Raw genomic sequence first — 23,426 nt, forward strand, 5'->3', positions numbered from 1 at the left:
GATATTTCATCATATCCATAAGTTCCACCCATATTCAAAGGGGAGGGAATACAAGGGTAATGGTTCATTGGGGTCACCCTAGAATTTTGCCTACCACAGGGCTCAATGAATATTTACAAAATCAAATAAGATGTGTTCCAAAAATTTATAAATTAGAAACAATGGCATTCAGTTGTAAGATTTTTTTTTCCTATTGTTACTTTGGAGGGCTTTTAAAGTTGTTTCTTAATTTGTTTCTTAATTTGGATCCACAATGGTTAAGAATGCTTTACGTGAGATAACACGAGGCCCCTGCAGGGAACCCAGGTAGTACAAGAAATTTGGGATGGGTGCCAAGACCTGGTCTGATATCTGACTGTCTGTGTGACCTTAGCTAATTTCCTGAAACTCTCTGAATGTCAGAGTCCTCTTTAGGTATAAAATGAGGGGGGCGGGACTAAACAATGTCTAAGGTTGGCTAGCTTTAAAATTCTCTAATTTCTAAGACTAACTCATACTGATAAAATTAAAAACTAGGTAAGTGAATCACACTATCCAAATTCATTGAAATAGGTCTCAAAAGAATTTCATTACAGATGAAATTGCAATGATGCAATTTTAAGAGGAAAAGGCAGTTTTGTTTTTAAATGAATCCATTCCTCTATTGGCTGAACCTGACTAAATACAAATAAGAGTACACAACTACATTTTTAATACTTTACATATAATGGTGAAGAATATTTTTTCTTTAGATGACATATCTGTTCAGTTATGGTCAGATGTGAATTTTCCCCAAGATATTAAAACTTGATAAAACCACTGTCTTAAAAATAGCTGAATTAACTCAGTTGATGATAACTGAAAAACTATCAAAGGCAGTACTCAAATATTACAAATCACTTTACTGACTACCTGTAAAGCACGTTGAGATTCTTATATACATTTTGGGGTTTAAGTCTTTTGTTTTTCTCAAACGAAGTGTTTTTGGCTAGGATAATTATTCTCTTCTATCCAAAAAAAAAAGAGCTCTAATTTTAAACAGGTATTATTAAATTCCTCTGAGATAGACTTCATGCAGATGTATTTGTTAAAACATCCTTTTATTGACTGTGCACAGTTATTAACAATTCACATTTCACTTTATCTACCAAGTGGAAGAACATTTATTCTTTCATTAAAAAGTTAAGCCCTGGGCTTCCCTGGTGGCGCAGTGGTTGAAAGTCCGCCTGCCGATGCAGGGGACACGGGTTCGTGCCCTGGTCCGAGAGGATCCCACGTGCCGCGGAGCGGCTGGGCTCGTGAGCCATGGCCGCTGAGCCTGCGCGTCCGGAGCCTGTGCTCCTCAACGGGAGAGGCCACAACAATGAGACGCCCGCATACAGCAAAAAAAAAAAAAAAAAAAAAAAAAAGTTAAGCCCTTAGGGCAGCAACAGGGTCACAGAGCATTTTTCCTATAAACGGCTCTGTCCCGTGAATGTGAAATGCTTCCATACTAATACAAAGGAGAAAAATAAATAAAACAAGTAGATTTCTCCCGCCTTCCATCATCCCCTCCCTGCCAATACACTCCTCTTATTTTATAAAATGCCAACAGGTAAACAGTTCCCACATTGGTACTTCCATTAATCACAAGAGGAATATTACCATTTATTTGGCACCACTGAGTTCAGAACATCCTTAGAGCTGTGTGAAAGTGGCAAAAGGAGCATGAGGCCACAGTCATTTCCTCAGGAAATTGAGTTCTGGACAGAGAGGGTGGAAAATCCTGAGGGCGTTCATCAGCCTCCCGCACCTTGCTGCTCAAGTTTCTGGAGCTGTTTTTCAAGTTTTGAGACGTCTACTCGATGCATCATCAGAAACTGGCCATTCAAATGAAAGACGGGGATGTCAAATTTATATCTGTCATACCAAGCAGAGTTTTCTGGAAGTGTGATGTCCACCTCCTGTAAAATAAACTGAAACAGAGACAGACTAAAGCTCTAGATTTCAGAGAACATGGAACAACGCAACGGCTGTAGTGACAAACTGATCCCCAGACTGCTTCTAATGCTGAGAGGTTTTTACTGTTGTTGTTTGAGGTCCACAGTCAGCTAATGACCCTGAATTCCATAACCTGATTGATTTCTTTACATTCCCTAATTTTGCTACTTTTCTGTTACATCTGTTAGGTTCAGCATCCAGGTACTACTCAGTTCCCAATGAAATAAACAATGTCCCAACTGGGAAGCTGCCTGAGAATCAAGAAAGACATGTTTTGGCTGTAAGATTGGGAAAGGTGTCATGGTTTGCTACAGGAAAACACTTTCTTGGAAATGACAACATAAGATAAAAGGAATAGGGACAAAAACTTAACAGAAGGCCCAAATGCTGTACCTGCTAGTTAACTTTGACTCATTTTAAGAGTCAGAGTAAGAAAACCAGTACTGCTCAGAGAAAAACACTTAGGTGTAATGACTTTTACGGAAATCAGCACTAAAATCTCTCTCAAGAAAATTTAAATGAAAAAATCATTCAATCTCTTAAAGGATCCAGGCAGATACTTTATACTACATACAGTATCTATTCCATATACATAAAGCCACACTGTATTATATTACCCTGTTTTTATAAGGCTCCAGTACTTCCTTGGCTTCATCACAAAGGGGGCACGGATCCTATAGGACGAAAAAAGCCATTAAACCCAAAGAATGGCATTCAGCCCGACAAAAACCACAAGAAGCAGATTATACTTATTTTAAAGGACAGTTTTCTACCAGGTTATACTGTTTTATTTTCCAAAGCAAAACACTGCCACAGAATCTTATAAATAGCTAGTATTTCATGGTAAATGGGCTTTCAGCATTTTTTAGTTGTGTTTTGATTTTTCTTGACAAATAAATCTATCTACTAAATGTTGATGCTTATATTTGTTACACATATATGTGTGTATATATATGTGTATATATATGTACACACATTTAGATGCTTACATTTTTTTGTTACTGGCTTCATCTAATTGATATCTAGGAAGATTATTTTCCATATCATTTATAGTCCTAGGGCTTTGTCCTTCCTAGGTCAGGAGCACCTTCCAGGCCTGGCTGACATCACCAGAATGTCTTAAAGTCTGTTTTGATTGGGGGGCACTGAGATTTGCCAGCCTGTTTTTCTGTGTTTTGGTTTTGTTTTTCTTGGCCGCGCCGCACGGCTTGCAGGATCTTAGTTTGCCGACCAGGGATTGAACCCGGGCCCATGGCAGTGAAAGTGCAAAGTCCTAACCACTGGACTGCCAGGGGATTCCCAAGCCTGTTTTTCCTAATAACCCATTGGGATGGAGTTAGATAGTGATCGTCCCATCTTTAAAAGGGAAAAATCTCTTTACTTTGGGTGATGATTGTACCAACTCTTCAATGTTTCGTCAGTTTTCTCATTACAAGTGTCAGCAGTAGGTTTCCCAGACTAACTCTCCACCTTAGGAGCAAGCGAGTTTTAGTGCCCATTGTTGTTTGCACCCTAACCATCTAGAGGAGAAGTCTGCCGAGAATGCTGTGGATCATTGGCAGATTTTAAAGGCTTCTCAGGCCTTGACTCAATGAACAGGTACTACTGTAGGTTCTCTTGTATGAGCTAAAAATAGATTCAACATTACTGATGCTTATATAAAACCTGCTTTTTAACATGACAGGAAAAGATGAGCTGTTATGGAGGCCCTTCCTCCAGCTTAACTCACCTTATTTTGAAATAAGAACCTGGATCATCAAAAGACAGTTTTCCTTCAGAAAGGTCCTTCTGGCCGTATTTTTCTGCTTCAGGGCTCATTATGTTATTTTAGCATTATCGATAAATAGATTATGGATAGTCTGTGACTTTTAAAAAATTTATTTATTTATTTTTGGCTGCGTTGGGTCTTTGTTGCTGCGGTGGGCTTTCTCTGGTTGCAGCAAGCGGGGGATACTCTTTGTTGCAGTGCACGAGCTTCTCATTGTGGTGGCTTCTTTTGTTGCAGAGCACGGGCTCTAGGCACGTGGGCTTCAGTAGTTGTGGCGCATGGGCTCAGTAGTTGTGGCGCACGGGCTTAGTTGCTCTATGGCATGTGGGATCTTCCCGGACCAGGGCTCCAACCCATGTCCCCTTGCATTGGCAGGCAGATTCTTAACCACTGAGCCACCAGGGAAGCCCAGTCTTTGATTTTTAAGATAACCACGTTAAAATTCTCTGAGAAAGTTTCAAAAAGTCAAGAGAGGATCTTAAAAGCAAAACAAGAACCAGTGAAATTGCAGAAGTACCAAATTTGGTACTATTTGCTTTTATAATAAAAAAAAACTTTAGTAGAGCTAGGATCAGGTTTTTTATTTTATTTTTTTTTAAAACACAGAGAACGGGAATTCCCTGGTGGTCCAGTGGTTAAGACTCCATGCTTTCACTGCTGTGAGCCTGGGTTCCAACTCTGGTTGGGGAACTAAGATCCCACAAGCTGTGCAGTGCAGCCAGAAACAAAACAAAACAAACAACCCAGGGACTATGGAAGTCTGGGCAAATTATCACGTTTGTATATATTTTTATGAGGAAAGGTCATCAAATTTTAAAGAAATCTATGAGCTGAAAAATGACAAGACCCAGTGGTCTGGAACACTTGTACATCCTTGTCTAGGATTTTCAGTGGTGCCAATACAGCACTTATTTACCCTATCCCTGAATTGTAGTGGACATTTGGTGGGTTGGCTGTCTACCACCCATTCCCCTTTCTTGTAGCAAGAATGCTGTGATTTTGCCTTACAGAACTGCTCTCAGCATGTGGCTGACTCCTCCCTGAACGGGGGTGGAACACCTGATTTAGGCTGAGGCATCCAGCACATCATAGCCCTTCGACTACAAATGGCTCAGGGATCGGCCAATCAGAGCCAAAGGATAGTGTGAGGGTTTTGCTGGAGTTTCTGTAGATACCTGAAATGTGAGATCTGAGGCTTGGGATCGCTGCAGTTATCCATATGAAGAGCCAGAGTGTGAACTGATTTAACCTAGAGAATGCAGTGCTGAAGAGACTGGTAATGTGCTTAAGTTTCAGAATCAAGCTACTCCTGAAACCAGAGTAACGCATAAAATCCTTTTTTTGTTTAAGCCACTCTGGGTAGTACTTTCTGTTATTTATAACTGAAAGAGACCTGATACTGTACTTTTTCTTTCAGAGGACTGTGAACTCCGGGAGGTGAGAATAATGTCTTATTATATGTCTAATGACACAAATGAAGGGTTTGGTACAAATTTTAAGCTGAATGGAAGATTAGTGTGTTTTGCTTTGGCACATGTTTTTGGCTAACTTGGCTGTTGTTCAAACTGAAAAATAGTGCAGAATAGTCAGGCTGAGTGAGCACCATTAGCCTTAAGGGATTATTTTATTTTTGTGGTTAATTTTCACATACATTTCTCATATGTAGACACAAATGATGAAATAGTTTTGTTCCATAATAATGCAATATATACTTATGAATATGAAAAGTAAAGATTAACTATTTTCAATAAATTTTTAAAAGACTTAAACTTTGTTATTAGATAACTGTCAGATATATTCAAATTGCTAAAATGTCTGAAATCTGAAAAAAATCTATCAAACAAGAGACCTTTTTTGTTTGAATTGCAGTATTATTCACTAAAGGTAATTCTATTACCCTGAACTTTATTTCCTTTTTGATTACAAATCACACAAAGTAATGTTAACTAGCAAAAGGAAATCCATAATGTTTGTCTTATAAATTTTAGAGGAAAAAGCTCTTAAAAATTTAAACTTGCTTTATAGCTTAAAACCAGTGTTAGGGGTAAGAAAATAAGTACAGTCAGTCCATTATTTGTGGATTCTGTATTTGCGAATTCATCTATTAGCTAAAACTTATTTGTAACCCTAAAATCAATACCCAAGTTTTTGTAGTCATTCACAGACACGCAGGTGCATAGAGCAGTGAAAAATTTGAGTTGCTCAAAGTGCACATTTCTGGCTGAGGTGGGACAGGATGATGCTCTGCCTTCTTGTTCCAGCTCTCATACTGTAAACAAGTGTCCTTTTCTACTTAGTGCCACTCTTTTTGCATTTTTGTGCTTTTTCTTGGTTATTTTGCAATTTAAAATGGCCCAAGCATAGTGCTGAAGTGCTGTCCAATGTTTCTAAGCATAAGAAGGCTGTGATGTGCCTTACGGAGAAAATACTTTGTTAGATAAGCTTTGTTCAGGCATAAGTTACAGTGCTGTTGGCCCTGAGCTCAGTGTTAATGAATCAACAATATATGTTAAATAAGATGCCTTTAAACGGAAACACACATAAAACAAGGTTATGTATTGATCAGTTCAAAAATGTTGTGACCAGAAGCTCATAGGAACCTAACCCTATATTTGCCCTAGGAGCAGTGGTTCAGTACTTGCTAATTCAGTGTTCGTGGTGACTTTATAGAACATGACTATCACAAATAATAAGAGTTGACTATATATCTAAGTGATACACTTGTAAACATCTGATAGTTCTTTTCTTTCAATGTATGGATCAGATGACGATTAAATATATTAATTTACCTCCTGATAACAGTGACACAATGAAGTATCTGGGTAGGCTAAAGAGTTACCACTGTTGTAACTGGAACTGGAAAATTGAGGAGCTCTGAAGAAAATTTATACCATTGCTTTCCTTTCAACATTTTTCCCCTTTCTTAAATGTACAACTTTCTTCACCCAACATTTTAATCCTTTATGTTTTTAAAGTAGTGATTTTACTTTTTATTCTGTACCTTTGTGAATAAGGTTAGCACAGGCAGAGCAGTCTTGGAGGCAGATAGATTTCTCAAGAGCAGTTGAAAGGAGTGTTTGGCAAGTTGCATGCTATTTCCTTGAAACCAGAGCATCTTAATTCTGCCAAAAGAAAAAGAGACAGTAAACTTATGTGCCCTAGACTTTGCTCTTTATAACAGAAACAGTAAGCTGCAAATCTATGATGGAATTTGAAGACTTCAGATGTGCTTCTTGGTGTCCAGGAGTGTCAGAGAGGCCAAGATGTTTGGCAAGTCTTCATGATGCCTCAATATTCACTGTATTCCAAATTTAGAATTTAGAATGGGAAAAAATCCAAATGTATGGATTAGTTGTATGTCTAATCACTTGGTTTCTGTAAGCAAATTCCATGGGTTTGTTAATTAGAATAAAAAATTAAATTTCACCTGCAGATTTTGCTAGCATCCTGATGATCCCCTAAAATGTGGGAAGTTTCCTGAAATGGTTTTTATTCGCAGAGATACCTTATCTTATAGGTAAGCATTCAACAATGCCCAGCCACCTTCATGGTAAAGGAGATAGTAAGCAAGAAGCACAAGTCTGTACCTGAAGGTTAAGGCTATTACTTATGAGATTTATGCCCCTCTGCTGCAAGAGGTGGGGAAACACAGAGCTGTCCTTAGAGGAACTTATAGGGGAGGTTAGGCTGAGTCAACCTGTCAAAAACAAAAATCTACTCAGCTTTTCTAAGAAGTATTTTAAAAGGAGATGGTCATCATTTTTTAAAACATCCACAAATGTACTATTGTTTCTACTGGAGATATTCCAATAAGAACAGCTTGGTAACAGCATCATGTCAAACACTAGGCTTTGAAGCTCTCTCATCCTGCTACTTTGCTTGACATAAGACACCCTACTTATTCCTAGGTATTCTACTGAGCCTCCAGCTTTGTCCTTTAAACTACAGATATGATGATTTCACTTTTAAAACACATATGCACTGTTGACTTTATCACTTATCAATATTCCTTGCATGAATTCATTCCTGGTATCTTCATTTCTTAACTTCTCTTTATCTCTCCAACTTCATCTATCAGTTTCCCCTCCCTTATCTTGGCAACTTGCAGCACAAAGATTCTCTTTCTGTTCCTTGAATAACCAAAGATCATTTCTTCATCAGGATTTCTGTACTTGCTGTTCCTCTGCATGAAAAACTCTTAAGTAGCTTCTCATCTGGCCTGGGCTTATGTCACCTCCTTAGAGATGCCTTAGTGACTACCTTACCAATGTGGGCCAGTCCACCACTCTTCTTCCTCATATCTTGCTGCAGTTTTCTTTTATCCTTCACTATCTAAAATTATTTCTTTACCTATATGTCCCCTCTACTACAACATGAGTTCCATAGGAGCAGATACTTGTTCACTCCAATATTCCCGAGCATCTACAATTAACCTGGTACATAGTAGGTGTTCAAATAGTTGTTCGAATGTTAATAGTACTGGAGTGAGCCTTTCCCTCCGTCTTTAGTCTCACCTCTAACCCTGATCAGACACTCAGCGTGCACAGCAGTCACTATGTGGGCGGATCTCATATCCTAACTAAAAGTCAGTGCTTCTCACGGTGTCCACAAGATGCAGGCCAGGGTGCTGCAGCTGGTCCCAGCCCCTTCACCACCACCTTGAATCTCCTCCTGCTCTGCTCCAGAGAGCATGCCTGTAATAATTATGTACTAATCTCTACTGGTGAGCAGGCTTCTCAGCATAAGATTAGCTTTAAACTCATTTCAAACAGAATGATATGACTTAAGAGAAAATCACTAAATCCATATCAAAAAAGAGTAAAGAAGACGGGACAAAAGGATTGGATTCTGATCTGTGAAAACTATAATCTTTCCTTCTCTCTTAAATCCTTAGTCTTTCACTTCTCCCTGGATCTCCCTGCTAACTAAATGGTCCTGATAATGCATAAAAAAGGCATGTGATAAGGATTTTACAAGGACCCAGCATTATTCTAAGGAGGAAAATGGATCTAAACAATTTCACAATATGCTGTGCTGCTTTCAACTAAGTGATAAGCCCTGGTATATGTATGTTCCATAAATTCAGCAGAACCAACACTCCAATAGGTGAATGTGGTTGGAGACAATAGCTTCCAAACATGGCTCTGTCTACAGAGGATATAAAGGAAGGGGAGGGCTTCCCTGGTGGTGCAGTGGTTGAGAGTCCACCTGCCAATGCAGGCCACGCGGGTTCGTGCCCCCGTCCGGGAGGATCCCACATGCCGCGGAGCGGCTGGGCCCATGAGCCATGGCCGCTGAGCCTGCACGTCCGGAGCCTGTGCTCCGCAGCGGGAGAGGCCACAACAATGAGAGGCCCGCGTACCGCAAAAAAAAAAAAAAAAGAAAAAAAAAAAAAAGGAAGGGGAAGTATCAATGGAATGCTAGCCATGTTTACGACAGGTAGAAATTTCTGCATCGTTGGTTTTGGCAAGGCCTTACGCCAACAGTGGCACACCCTCCTAGGGTATGAAGTTAAAGAAATTGTATAAAATGAAGGAGAAAGAAAATTTTAAAAATCAGTTTTGTGAGAGTAAAGGTAGAAAGATAGCTCTTGGAAATGAGAAAGAGCAGGCTATCTAAGGCAGTGACCTAAGGTTACAACCAGGACAGTGAACGGCAGCTGTGTGCTTTTGGTGGAGGGATTTAAGATTTATTGATGTCAGGCTGGTAAGGAATGGAAAACTTACTGCTTTCACCTAACTGAGTTGAGACTGAGGTGTTAAGGCTTTTGTTAAAAAAAAAAAAATTCACATTCACAATGGAAATCTGCTTCAGTATTTCCAACATGACAAAACACAGCATGTGGTCTTGGTTGCAACCAAGACAAATAAAACCTGTCAGAGTAAACAGAGTTGCTGTTCTTTCCAGATTTGCTAGAATACTTGTTCAACCAACCCAAAAAGCTAAGTAAAGTCTTCAGAGATGCCACAACCATCTTGTTTAAAACTAGTTCTCTTTTCCATGTTAGTCTCTATTTCTCCTTTTTTTAAATATGTATTTAATCACTTAAACATGGCACATTTGTTTACTGAGAAATGCATTAGCATTATGCAATTTTACTACCTGCATATTTTCCAAATGCTCCAGCGCACTAGGACACGTGCGTTTTACCACATTGTTAAATTAACTTATTTCTTCGTTGGCACTGTATTATAAAATTATATTAGAGTCTGATACAAAAAAGAATTCCCATACCTCTCCTAGGCAGAAATAAGATATTATGGCTAAAGTTCTGAACACTGGAGTTCACTTTGTTCTAGAAATAAAAAGTAAAATGAAAAATGATACACTCCAACTGGAACACCCCAAACCCTAACACCACTGCTGTCAATGTTACAGTCACCCCATCATGCTTTCTTGAAGTAAAATCTTAATATTGGCTACTCTGACAATGTGACATTTTCATTAGTTCTATTATTTTTGAACGGTATCTCAGCACTATAAGAAATACTCTGAAAGGCGGTCTATGCCTGTTGGCTCATGACTGTGGGAGGACAGCACCATTTTGATTATGTCACTGAATTTAGTCATGAAGTGTGTGTCCTTACTATACACAGAGACACAATTTTATCCTCTGTATTTTGTTACATGCCTCTGTGATATGAGCAAAAAGAGATGTGTTCATAATATCAAAGAAGCACAATTGGGTCACCTTTGTCACAGACAAAAAAAAAAGCATAACACTGGATTTAGAATGTGCCTAAAACAAATTCCACAGCCTAACAATAAAGATGGTGACTCCTGCTGTTTCAAGTCCACTGCCGCTCAGAGGCATGGATCACCCTGAAAGAGAAAGGGAATGCTGGCTTTTCAACAAAACTGAGGCCGACTCCAGTGGTCTTTATGGCAGAATCAAATAACAACATGGAGGAGGACTCACTGGACCAATTCAGCCCTCCTTGAAGCAAGATATAGAATTTTCCCTGCGAAGCACTGAAGGACATACCATTAAAACAACTGATTATTGCATAGAAGGAACCCAGGGTCATTTGAGCCTTTATTAAGGATTATTCATTTCTTGCATGAGGAGCCGCCCGGGCTATGGCTGCACATCACTTATGTGGGGTTCTTGGATTCTTCAAATGCTGTGTGTGTCTGATTAGAAGGGAAACAACATTGTTCTTGCTTGAGTAGAGAAACTGACCTTCACTGACCAGAATTTTTATTCATATGAAGAGTCCTTGAGCACACCAAATCTCCAAGCTCATATGATCCCTCATCAGCAAGCTGCAGTGTTCTTAGCTCATGTGCAAAATCAGAAAGTTTATATAAACTCAGGTACTGCCTTCATTATTAACAGATAATGTTGGAGCTTCTTCACAAGAATACAATGTAAATTTAATGCTGAGCGGACATTAACCAAACACTATTACCGTCACTCTCGCTGAACCTGTGTTCCAGAAAGAGAGGCTCAGGGCTTCCGTCCTGTCCTTTATGCCATGTGAGATGTTAAGTGCTCCATTTCACATTCTTTACCATCTAAGTACAGCATTCCTATTTTTACACAATGACTAGAAACACATGCACGCACACACACACACAAACACATCCCTCTCTTGGGAACAAAATCCATTATTTTAGATTACTGAAAGTTTATGTAATGAGGTGAGGTTGCTCTTAGGGGACTCATCTGGGTCACTGGGCTCTACCTAATCCAGGGAAACAGGGACAAATGATGCCTCCCCAGTGGTCTTATATGCTTTTGGTCAGTCAGCTGTGTCCAAACCTCCCTCTCTCCCAAACAAGTGAGAGCCTACCCTAGGATCTTGGGTCCAAGTGTGGAGCCAAGAGTGACAAGGACACGCAGCATATAGAGACGCAATCAAAGCTGCAAATTGAGCAGATACTTTGAGGTGTCAATTCCAAGGGGCTAAGCAGGGTTAGAATGAGGCTACAGAACAGAAACAGAGGGTAGGGGGTGGAAGGCAACCTGGGGCGGGGCCCTCACTTCCTGCGTGCGTGAGATCTCAGGCGCTTTTTCAGCACCTCAGCCACAGCAGTCAGGGTACCCGGCCAGGGGAACTGCCAAGGAGGTAGCACCAACTCAGACATGATATTACAACAAGGATCCCCAGCTCACCACCCACCTGTGGGCCCACTTGTACATGGCCTCATGCTCAGCTTCATTCTTTCTTTTTTTAAAAAAATAACATAACATTATATTAGTTTCAGGTGTAAAACATAATGATTTGATATTTGCATACATTGCGAAATGATCACCACAGCCTCGCCTGGCTATGCATTTGGACTGCTGATTTGATCCCACATAACACATGAAACCCTGAGCAGACATACCCTGCATGTCCACTCCATTCCCTGCAGCTTCTACTTCCAGGCTTCAGTGCCAACAGGTTTACCACATGGGGGGCAGAGAAGCCTGTAGAGAATCAGTCCCAGAAAGGAATGACTGGTCATATGAGTTCCTACAGACAAAACCCCTTTTTATTTTTTTTTAAATTATTACCATGACTGTGGGGTTTCCAAGTATCTGGATGTCTCTACTACACTGTTTGAATGCAATGGGTGCTCTGTTGATTTGCATTCAACACACTGATTTGTGCAAAAGTTTTCTAACTATTTGAAGTGTGGGTCTGGCCTAACCAGTAAGATTATAATTTCACTGAAGGTATATGGCATTTACATATCCATCACTTGGTACATACACTCTGCCCCCATATCCCCCCCCCCACCGCTTCAAATTCTTAGCAAAATAAGCCATTATTGCTTTTTCTTCATCCTGTCTGGTGTTTAGTCCATTTCTTTCCCTCCAAATAAAACTCTCACATGGAGAAATCAACTCCACATTCTGGATACAAGCAACAAGAATTATAGAGAGATGTACTCCAGCAGATTCAGGAGGAGGGAGTTAAATTCCTCACTGAAACAATATAAATACAAGAGAGATCACAACAGGGACATCCAATGGGCAACTTTAAATGTCATAAGAGAAAGGAAGAGTACTGTGGGCTGAGATTGCAAGTGGTTTCACGAGAGAAGGATCCTAAATCATGTTGGATTTCGATACGTAGAAAAAGGGGAAGCATTCCGAAGCCCGGGTTAGACACAAAGGCATGAAGTAGGAATGCTGTGGCCTTTTGGATGGGAGCCAATGAAGGGTTTTAAACGAGAGTGATGTGATAAAATCGGTGTTTTAGGAGATTGATCTGGCAACAGCGAGCAGGATGGCTGCAAAGGAAAGAAGAATGGTGACGGGAAAGAGTTCAATTATGAAAATCCAGGTGTGGGATGAGATCATTCATTCAACAATTACCTACTGTTTTCCATGTCTTAGATACTCATAGGTACTGGGTTCAGTGGTGAACAGAAAAGTCAGGTCCCTGGCCTCATGGGGTCCATATTATAGGGAAGTTAAAGAGACTCTTTTATGTCTCTCAACATCAGACAGTGGTAAGCAGAGGGGAGGGAGTGAAACAAGGTGATGTGATGGTGACTAAGGCAGGTCCTTTAAATAAAATGCTCTGAGCAGGTGTCATTTTTGCTGAGGCTAAAGGCTGAGAAGGTACAAAGATCTGAAGGAAGAGCATTTTGGGGAGAGGGAACAGTAAGTGCAGACTCTGGGGTAAGGACAACCTTGACTTAGTGGAAGAAACAGAAAGGACCATGTGGCTAAAGCACAGTAAGCAAGCGGAAGAGTGGAGGAGACACATCAGTGGGGGTTGGATCACCTAAGGCCTCACAGGCTATGTTAGAGAACTGAGGTTCTATTTTCACACAGTTAGATTTAGAGGAGGGAAGTGATGGGTCTCATGTACATTTTATATTTATTTATTTAAAAGATTTTTTTTTTTGATGTGGACCATTTTTAAAGTCTTTATTGAATTTGTTACAATATTGTTTCTGTTTTATGTTTTGGTGTTTTGGCCACGAGGCATGTGGGATCTTAGCTCCCTGACCAGGGATCGAACCCTCACCCCCCGCATTGGAAGGTAAAGTCTTAACCACTGGATCACCAGAGAAGTCCCTCATGTACATATTAAAAAGATGACTTTAATGCTGTATGAGAATGGATGTCAAGAGTGGAAGCAGGGACCCAGTTAGGGGCTACTGCCGTAGTCCAGGTGAGAAAGGAGGGTGGTGTGGACAGGGCCAAAAGGACCTGCCAATGAACTGGATATGAGGAATTAAAAATGACAGTAAGGACTATTCTAGTTTTGGTTTTGAGCTGCTGGGTGAGTGCCATTTACTAAAATGGCAGCTGAGGCAGGAACAGATTGAGGGATGTATGGGTCTGGGAGCTCAGTGAGGGACAAGCTGAGACTCAAGCAGAAAGTCGCGTGTACAGGTTTGGTAGTCAGGAGAGAAACCAGGGCTGAAGATAAAATTTCGAGACTCCCTCAGTTTAAGGGCTGTAATTACACCTGACATCATGAGACCATCTAAATAGCAGAGAAAAAGAAGATGACCCAGGACAAATCTCTGAGGCTATCCAACATCAGAAGTTGGATAGAGAGGAGCCAGCAAAGGAGGTAGAAAGGGTGGTGAGGTAGGAGGAAAATCAGAAAAGTGGGCCATCATGGAAGCCAACAGGAGAAAGTGTCTCCAGAAAGAGGGGAGTGGCCCACTGTCAAAAAGAGTGATAAGGGCTTGGACTAGAATAGGGGTAGTCAAAGAAGCTACCACAAATCAGATGAGATGCGTCTCATGTTGCTCCAAAAGAATGAAACCTGCCAACCAATGCCTACCCCTAAAATGAACTACCTTGTCTGACTCTTGCCTAATTTCACATCTTAAGTAAAAGGGGATATTTCTGAGGATGGAGGCAGTGGGGTAGGGGAGAAGAGTAAAAGCAAAATTTGGTTGGGTGTCTTAAAAAGAGATAATAAATGTAAAAATCATTGTATAAGTTAAAAAGCAGAATAGAGAAATAAGGCTTAACTATTTATTACTAAATAACACAAAAAATAAGGTATTGTTACTAATAATGATAATGATGATGTTTCTACTGACTGAAATGTGCTTTTACTGGCTCCAAAAGGAAGATTTAAAACTCTAGGCATAATAGTCTCAGAAATAGGGAATTGCAAAACTGAAAAATATTTCAAACAGAAATAGCTGAAAACTTCAGATTGTGAACATTACTTAAATAGGAATTCCTAAGACATGATATCACTGATTAAAGACGCAGCATATTTATCTTCTCCTAAGACTGAATACCTAGACCAGCAAATACCTCGGCACCAGGTACTGGCTTACCTTACTCAGGTCTCACATAGTTACAGAACAGGATACTGAAATTCAGTTTGCAAGGGGTAGAGGTTTCCCCTTGATAGGTTCTGAACAAAAGTCACTTCCCTTCCAGTTGCTCCTTCCCAATACTTGCCTTTATATTTTCAAGGAAGAGAAAATTCAGTACCACTATTATTTTACCAATGATATCTTCAACCCAACCCTTGGCTTCTAAACAGAAGCTGCCTAGGCAGTGGTAAAGTTGGATTTATTAATAATCTTTAAAGACAAAACTTGTTCCAAAGTATTTTTGAATAAATTGTATAGAGAGGTCAAAGTAAATTTAAATGAACATAGTTCCCATGAACTCGTCAGGGGAATTAAGCACAAATGGTATGATTCTTCATCTAGAGCTTTAAAGTTACTCTTTCTTACAGAGTTTCAGTTGGAATTCAGCATGTTTGAATTCCTGGGTGCATTTCTGTGTGCAGATTTCATAAATATAAACCCCAAAGACAGGCAATTCCACTAATTTGTTCTCTGATGCTAGGCAGTTCCTCATCTCTTTAAGCCTGTTTCATCAACTGTAAAATGGAAATACAACCCCCGTCCTGTTCTGTCGTTTTAGAGACTAGGAGAAACTCTGCACGTAGGCTCTGCTTTTTAAATATCTTCCAGATCAGAGAAGGGGAAACCACATACAGAAGAAATGCCATGGTAATAACTCAAGACGTCAAAGGTCTCCAAAGAAAGGCTTGGAAGTAGTTACCTGTAGGAGTCTAAAATGCTAGGCCATTAAAAGAGGACCAACATTCATACACAGATCTGGGCATAAGTGTAAACGGGCTTGCTCTTTGCAAACTCGCTTCTCTAGCTCCTCAGTCATAACTGGGAAGCCTTGGCATCAGAAAAGACCCAGCAGGAAAATGGGGGAGGAGACATTAGGGTGGCTGGACACTGATCTTGCAACTGTTTGAGCATCTGAGATGGAAAAGTGCCTCCGAAAAGGAAGAATAATGTGTTTCTTTCTTATTGATGAACACATTTAAAGAATGATTTTTAATGGCAGACCCTCATCATCTTGGCATTCTCCTCCATGTCCAGAAGTGCTGCTGTGTTTGCCTAGACCTATAGCAAGCTGACAAATGTGAAATGAAAGGGAGGAGGAATCTTCAGAGTAAGCAAGAGTTTGTTTTAGAATCTTTGGACCTTAGCAGTCACATTTTCCAGATCATTGCTTCAGAGGAGACTACTTGGTAACGGGGTTGGTTTCCAAAAAAACATTCAGCTAAGAAAAATAAAATGAAGATGCTGATCAAGAACAGTAATATAGGGGCTTCCCTGGTGGCGCAGTGGTTGAGAGTCCGCCTGCCGATGCAGGGGACACGGGTTCGCGACCCGGTCCGGGAAGATCCCACATGCCGCAGAGTGGCTGCGCCCGTGAGCCATGGCTGCTGAGCCTGCGCGTCCGGAGCCTGTGCTCCGCAACTGGAGAGGCCACAACAGTGAGAGGCCCGCGTACCGCAAAAAAAAAAAAAAAGAACAGTAATATACTGTTACTATACACTCCCTCTAGCACCCAGGGGTCCAAAGGGGATTCTGGACTAATTCTTGTTAACACAGTGGGGCTTGCACACACTGTACCCCTCCCCTTATCCTCAACCTTAAATATACTGACTCAGCATCTGGCCTAGGGCAGAGGCATATTCTGAATTCAGAGTGTGCAACAATGTTCAGTACTATTAAGACATAATGGCTGCTTTTCAATACGTGGTGCTGGGAAAACTGGACAGCTACATGTAAAAGAATGAAATTAGAACACTTCCTAACACCATACACAAAAATAAACTCAAAATGGATTAAAGACCTAAATGTAAGGCCAGACACTATAAAACTCTTAGAGGAAAACATAGGCAGAACACTCTATGACATAAATCACAGCAAAATCCTTTTTGACCCACCTCCTAGAGAAATGGAAATAAAAACAAAAATAAACAAATGGGACCTAATGAACCTTAAAAGATTTTGCACAGCAAAGGAAACCATAAACAAGACAAAAAGACAACCCTCAGAATGGGAGAAAATATTTGCAAACGAAGCAGTTGACAATGGATTAATCTCCAAAATATACAAGCAGCTCATGCAGCTCCATATCAAAAAAACAAACAACCCAATCCAAAAATGGGCAGAAGACCTAAATAGACATTTCTCCAAAGAAGATATACAGATTGCCAACAAACACTTGAAAGGATACTCAACATTACTAATCACTAGAGAAATGCAAATCAAAACTACAATGAGGTGTTACCTCACACCCGTCAGAATGGCCATCATCAAAAAATCTACAAACAATAAATGCTGGAGAGGGTGTGGAGAAAAGGGAACCCTCTTGCACTGTTGGTGGGAATGTAAATTGATATAGCCACTATGGAGAACAGTATGGAGGTTCCTTAAAAAACTAAAAATAGAACTACCATATGACCCAGCAATCCCACTACTGTGCATATGTCCTGAGAAAACCATAATTCAAAAAGAGACATGCATCACAATGTTCATTGCAGCTCTATTTACAATAGCCAGGACATGGAAGCTACCTAAGTGTCCACAGACAGATAAAGAAGATGTGGTACATATATACAATGGAATATTACTCAGCCATAAAAAGAAATGAAACTGAGTTATTTGCAGTGAGGTGGATGGACCTACAGAGTCTGTCATACAGAGTGAAGTAAGTCAGAAAGAGAAAAACAAATACCGTATGCTAACACGTATATATGGAATCTAAAAAAAAAAATGGTTCTGATGAACCTAGGGGCAGGACAGGAATAAAGATGCAGATGTAGAGAATGGACTTGAGGACACGGGGAGGGGGAAGGGTAAGCTGGGATGAAGTGAGAGAGTGGCATGGACATATATACACTACCAAATGTAAAATAGATAGCTAGTGGGAAGCAGCTGCATAGCACAGGAAGATCAGCTCGGTGCTTTGTGACCACCTAGAGGGGTGGGATAGGGAGGGTGGGAGGGAGGCGCAACAGGGAGGGTATATGGGGATATATGTATATGTATAGCTGATTCACTTTGTTAAACAGCAGAAACTAACACACCATTGTAAAGCAATTATACTCCAATAAAGATGTTAAAAAAAAGACATAATGGCTGCAAAGCTGAAAGCCAAGAAAGCCTGAATAATGTGGTTGGGTTATATCATACATGAGGGCTTAATAGAATTTAAAAACCAATTTGAAAATTCCCTCATTCCATAAAGATAGCATTTCAGATGACGGCAAAATCATGCTAGTTCAAGGGATGGGAACAAAGTACATAAGGAATTATGCAGACTCCTCTCCACATTATCCTTCTTAACCAAAATAACCCATTCCCTTTGAAGGTATATCTGATACTTAATACTGACCCAGAAAGAAGGCAATTTCATTAAAACATCTTAGTCTTATTGTGCCCAGCTAGTAATGCCAGTTTCCTTGCTATTTAAAAAGCACACAACTTCATTTCCAAAAGTAACTGTTCGCAGTTCAAACTCCATCCACCCAGGCAATGCCTTCCATTTGTCACTAATACTCCACCATTTCCAATTCATCTTGCCTAAGAGGCGCGTTATCCACATGACCACACAAGACCTGAAAGATGCTTCATTCATTTTTAGCCATTTTGTAGCAAATGACTTTGGAACATTTGAGATATTAAATCCAGCATTTCTTTGGACTTGTGACACTAATACCTGAATGTTGGGAACTATCCACTCTTGAGGTCATGCCTCAGCCACCCTCAGTTATGTGAGATTCTGCAATTCTCTGAGTCCTAATCTGTTACTTAAAACTTGTCACTGATAGAAAAATCTTAATATTTTGGAACTGGATGCCAAGACACTTTGGAGATTTCCCTTGCTTTATGGATAAAGAAACTGTTTTACCAAAGCCTTTTATACTGCAATTTTTTTTCTCTATATTTCTCTTTGAACAGTGCCTATTTTTATGTATGATGAGACCAACACAGAATTCTCAGAACTGCAAGGGACCTCCAAGTTCAACCCCCTTTTTCCAAAAAAAGTCTCAAAAAGTTTTATACATGAATCCTCAGAGTATACTGAATAACAGATATCACATTTTGTTTAAGATTTAATTTAAGGATGGAGAGAATGAGGAAAACTCTCAGCTTTGGATGGCAGAATTCTTTTACTATAAGAAAGAGGTTCTGATCTCTAAATCTAAGATGATACAGATTAACTTTATTTTCGAACTTGGAGAAACAGAGCTGAGTTTAGAATTGTCTCTTTTTTTTTTTTTCCAGTCTATATCCTAAGATGCTTTGGCTGACTAAATTTCTATTAAATAACAGTATCCTTTCTCTTGGCTGACTAGAAGAACTACATGTTTTAAGAAGAAAAGAGTTTAAAAAATTAAATAATTCAGTCTTTGTCCTTCCCTCTGACTAAAGTAGAAGCCACTTCCCCATTATTTCATGATTAATATGAAAAAGTACAGGAACAATGAGAGGAAGTTCATCTGTTTCCAGTAGTAACATTCTGGTTTCTGTTGGAATTCCATTGGCAACAGAAGGAAGCAGCATATACCACATGCCTGCCCTATTACAATACACAAAGCTGTCAACTTTGAACTCTTTTGAAATGTTAGTAAAGTAGAAAAGATGATTGTGGCTTTCCTTCAATATTATTTGGGTAACCTAGCCTTAAAATAGTGAACAAACATAAGTCCTTTATCCTTAAGGCAGGACCAGACCAAGATATTAGTGGCCTAGGTAAGCTAATAATTTGGCATACCTTCAAATGGATACTTTTCAAATATTCACTCAACAGGTGTTTGGGTGAGGAGCTGGGCATGGCAGGCCTTGAGAGAGTGGAAAGGGGGCTGGTGGGGCCTTTTAGTTTGCATACTCTATTCAGTATAACAAAGACCATGTAAACTGATCAGGCTAGATCTCTTTGGAAGGCAGTTTGGTGACCATCTGTAGATTTTCAAATATGCCCTTCCCTACTCCAAGCTGTTTATCGAGGCATTAGTAACTGCAGCATTTATAACTGCACTGGTAGCTCCTTGAAAGGTTACTGCTTTATATTCTTTTCTCTACCTTGTTGCATTCCCAGTGATGCTTTCATACTCCTTATAGATCCAGCCTCCCTTCTATACCATGTACTGAGTGTTTGTTATGTGCCAGGCACCATGCCAGATACTAGAAATATAAAAGTGATTAAGATACTTTCCCTGCCCTTAAGGACACACCTTGGGTAGGGGAAAGATTTACAAACAAATAATACAATACCAAAGTGATGAAGCCTATAGCAGTAAAATGGTTATTACTAGATATTACTGGTAAAATGCTCTGAAATCCTTTCTTAAAATAGAAGGTATTTTGAATTTGCCTCTATCTCTGGAAATCTTATCTTGGGTAAGGATTGGAATGAAAAGAGAGTAATGTTTTCATGCCTCCAGTTCTCTGCGGCTGTAACTGAGATGGGAAGGTAGGGATGTGGAATAATATCTACGTGAAACTTAGCCCAAACCTTTCACTTTGCATATTCTTCCTCAAATAATTTTCTCTCAAACTTGCTATGTGATACTAGGGGAAGGATGAAGGAAGCTCACCTAGTCCCTGCTACCTGTGTAGCTACACATCCCTGGATCCAGATAGTTTCTCCCCTTCAAAATAATTGCAAACAATATTAAAACTGCGTGCAGGAACTATTCCAGCTGGCTTTTGGCTTCCTCTGATGTACACTCCTTGAATAAAGCAGTGGCAAAATTAGATTTAAAATAAGGAACATAAAAAAAAAAGTACTACTTGTACCAGATCTCTTCAAGGTCCTGCTACGTGTGAAACCCTGAGCCCTGGCATTAGAGTAACTAAATGCATCAGCCAGCTGGAGTATGCACATGTTATGAAATACAAAAACCTCAATAATAAAAAAACCCTTATTTTGAAGGCATACTTCCACATTGCCTCTGGGTACTTAAAAGTCCGTGAGAACCAGGCATCTGGAATAAAATAGAAATACAGTCCAATAAATTCCCAAGTTGGAAAATCCTCCTCTCTATTTCCTTACCTGCCATCAATCCATCTAAAGGAAACCACATAGCCATATTTTCCTCCAATAAAGGAGACATAAAAATATTGATCCTTCCTTGGCAGGTAGCTACTACTGACCACAATAAGCACGAAGAAAGAAACTGCAGAGTCTGCCTTTCTAAAACACTAGCCCCGCCAACCTTAATTTTCACAACAGGACCTTTTTGGTTCCAGGCAATTCCTCAGCAGAACAGGACCCAGGTTATTAGGCTACGACATTTCACACAGAACCATGATTAGTTCTGCCTTACCCCCAATATTACTATAACCACTCAGTATTTCCAGGGCACACCTCTTTTTCCAAGTGTTTTAAATCTCAGTGCATACAGCTGTAAATATTGGTAGACAGCTTCATAAGCATTTTCACACAGTATTCCTGAGATAATTAGTAAATGAGAAGACTGTGGCCTCTAATAGGCACTTCATCTTTAGCAGTCCCACACTGAGACATGGCTCTCATGGCTGCCTAACCAAGGTAATGTGTGGTTAAGGAGACGTGCTTATGCTGGGGAATGTGCTAGAAAGTGTGGGGGGCATAACAAATCTTAGACACTATCCCTGTCCTGGAGGAGCTGAGAACCTTGGGGTTTAGCTGGGCCATACTGTGGATTTAAGTGCTCTAAAATATAAAGTATGACGTAAAATACTTTCTGTTAAGAAACAAGAATAAAGATCTGCCAGGCAAAAAACTCCTTGTTCTTCAACAGAACAGCCTTAGAAACAGACACTTGCCTATTCATGTTAGTAGCAATTTAGTAGGGACTTTTTGTAACTCTGGACTTAGTTTAAAAAATTGTTTGAGGGATATTTGTCAGGGGTGACTGACAAGGCTAAGTATTTGAGAACTGTACAGTCTCTGATTTATTCTCTCATGGTTCAGCACCCAGAGGGCTGCTTTTGCCCAACAAAGGCAGACAGGAAGTCCAGAGAGCCCCAGGACTCACAGTGCTCCTGCCAGCACCCACGATTAAACCTTTCAGCCCTCAATTAAAGGTCAACATGGTTGCTCAAAAATATTTATTTAAAAAGGCAGTCATCTCAGCCAGTCGAGATTATATTACCACTTCATAAAACTCGAATAAATCCGAAGCAGGGCATCTGTGAATCACGGAAGAAGCATAAAGTTGTGATGTTTTCTGCTTCCTCTTAAAAAGCTACCTTTTCCACCCGTGATTCTGTTCACTTCCCAGAGCGCCATCGCGCGCGCGCGCGCACACACACACACACTCTCTCTCTCTCTCTCTCTCTCACGCTTATAATTTGCCCCCAGAGGTTCACGGATTTATGGCTCCCAGTTTAATTAAATTTCCTGTAGTGACAATCGAAATCGGCAGCGTGCGGCACAGTGTGGGGCTTCCGTGCCCCCCTCTCCAGCCCGCGTGCCGACTCCAGGGGGAACCCTGCGAGCGCCCAACTGCCAGCACCCGACCTCCGGCACCCACCTGAGCTCGGCTGCTCGGGTCGCCGCTTCCGCTGTGCGCCGGTACTTCCGCCCCGGCCGCCAGGCGCCCGCCCCGCACTTCCGCCCCGGCCCGCAGCCGCTCGGGCTGGCATCAGTGGATCCCAGGTCTGAGCCGATCGTCCCTCTGAAGGCTGGCCGCGCTTGGGCTGTTACGCATGAAAAGAGAGATACAAGAACCAAGGCCACACTGTTTTAAAAAAAAAGTCCACGGAAAAGTGACCTGGCATGTTTGGGAACCATTAATAACGAGCATCAGGTGTGAGAAAATAATGAGTAATACTCAAAACTAACACTTATTGATTGCTCACCATCAGCTTTACGTTCATAACTTGATTAATCCTGAGAATAATCCTATTAAGTATTGTTAGTACCATTTTACAGAAGAAGAAGTGGAGGCTGAGTAGCTTGCCCTAGTTCTCAGAACTAGAAAATGGCAGAGTTGAGATTCCACCCCAGGCAGTCTGATGTCGGTATCCCTGAGCTTACCACTATGCACTCAGTATGTATTCAATGCTTTAAGAGAAGATACAAAACAAACCAAGGTCAGGAATGAATCCCCTAAACAAACCACATTGGTTATGTGATAACTTTTAGAGGGCACATCTAGAAAGTAGAGTTTTCAAATTCTAACTTTATCACTTCAACATGTGCTAACAAAAGAGGGGATTTTGTGACTGTCAGCAGACTACCTATGATTATTTTGGAGTTGATACACTTTGATAAGACCTAATTTATCTGAAAAAAATTTTTAAAAGAAAAAAAAATCAATCGACAAATTATGCTCCACCTAACAGTTGCTGGTATATTATCTTTAAAGAAGTTATCTTGGGTCTAGTTATAAACACCTTGGTGGTACATGCATAACTTTGTGGAGTGATAGAAAAGCTTCCTAGAAATGCAACTCCAAAT

General features: G+C 40.3%; 2 protein-coding genes across 4 annotated transcripts in view; one reads left to right on the forward strand and one right to left on the reverse strand.

Moving 5' to 3' along the window:
• Positions 1–23,426, forward strand: part of MEGF10 (multiple EGF like domains 10) — a 368,384-nt gene that overhangs the window by 21,747 nt on the left and 323,211 nt on the right. The window lies entirely within an intron of this gene.
• On the reverse strand, positions 1,063–22,585 carry C3H5orf63 (chromosome 3 C5orf63 homolog). 3 transcript variants are annotated; one of them, XM_067731617.1, is made up of 4 exons: positions 22,498–22,585; positions 6,729–6,849; positions 2,577–2,633; positions 1,063–1,934 (listed from the first exon to the last, which is right to left on the reverse strand). In XM_067731617.1, the coding sequence occupies exons 2-4, from the start codon at positions 6,840–6,842 to the stop codon at positions 1,758–1,760; spliced, it is 348 nt and encodes a 115-aa protein (XP_067587718.1). In that variant the 5' UTR covers positions 6,843–6,849; positions 22,498–22,585; the 3' UTR covers positions 1,063–1,757. The 3 variants fall into 3 exon arrangements, with proteins under 3 accessions (XP_067587718.1, XP_067587717.1, XP_067587716.1); XM_067731616.1 differs by lacking the exon at positions 22,498–22,585 and adding an exon at positions 20,919–20,942 and having other exon boundaries at positions 1,063–1,922; XM_067731615.1 differs by lacking the exon at positions 22,498–22,585 and adding an exon at positions 20,919–20,940.

Source organism: Pseudorca crassidens, chromosome 3 (genome assembly GCF_039906515.1).
Source record: "Pseudorca crassidens isolate mPseCra1 chromosome 3, mPseCra1.hap1, whole genome shotgun sequence".
Lineage (NCBI taxonomy): Eukaryota > Metazoa > Chordata > Mammalia > Artiodactyla > Delphinidae > Pseudorca > Pseudorca crassidens.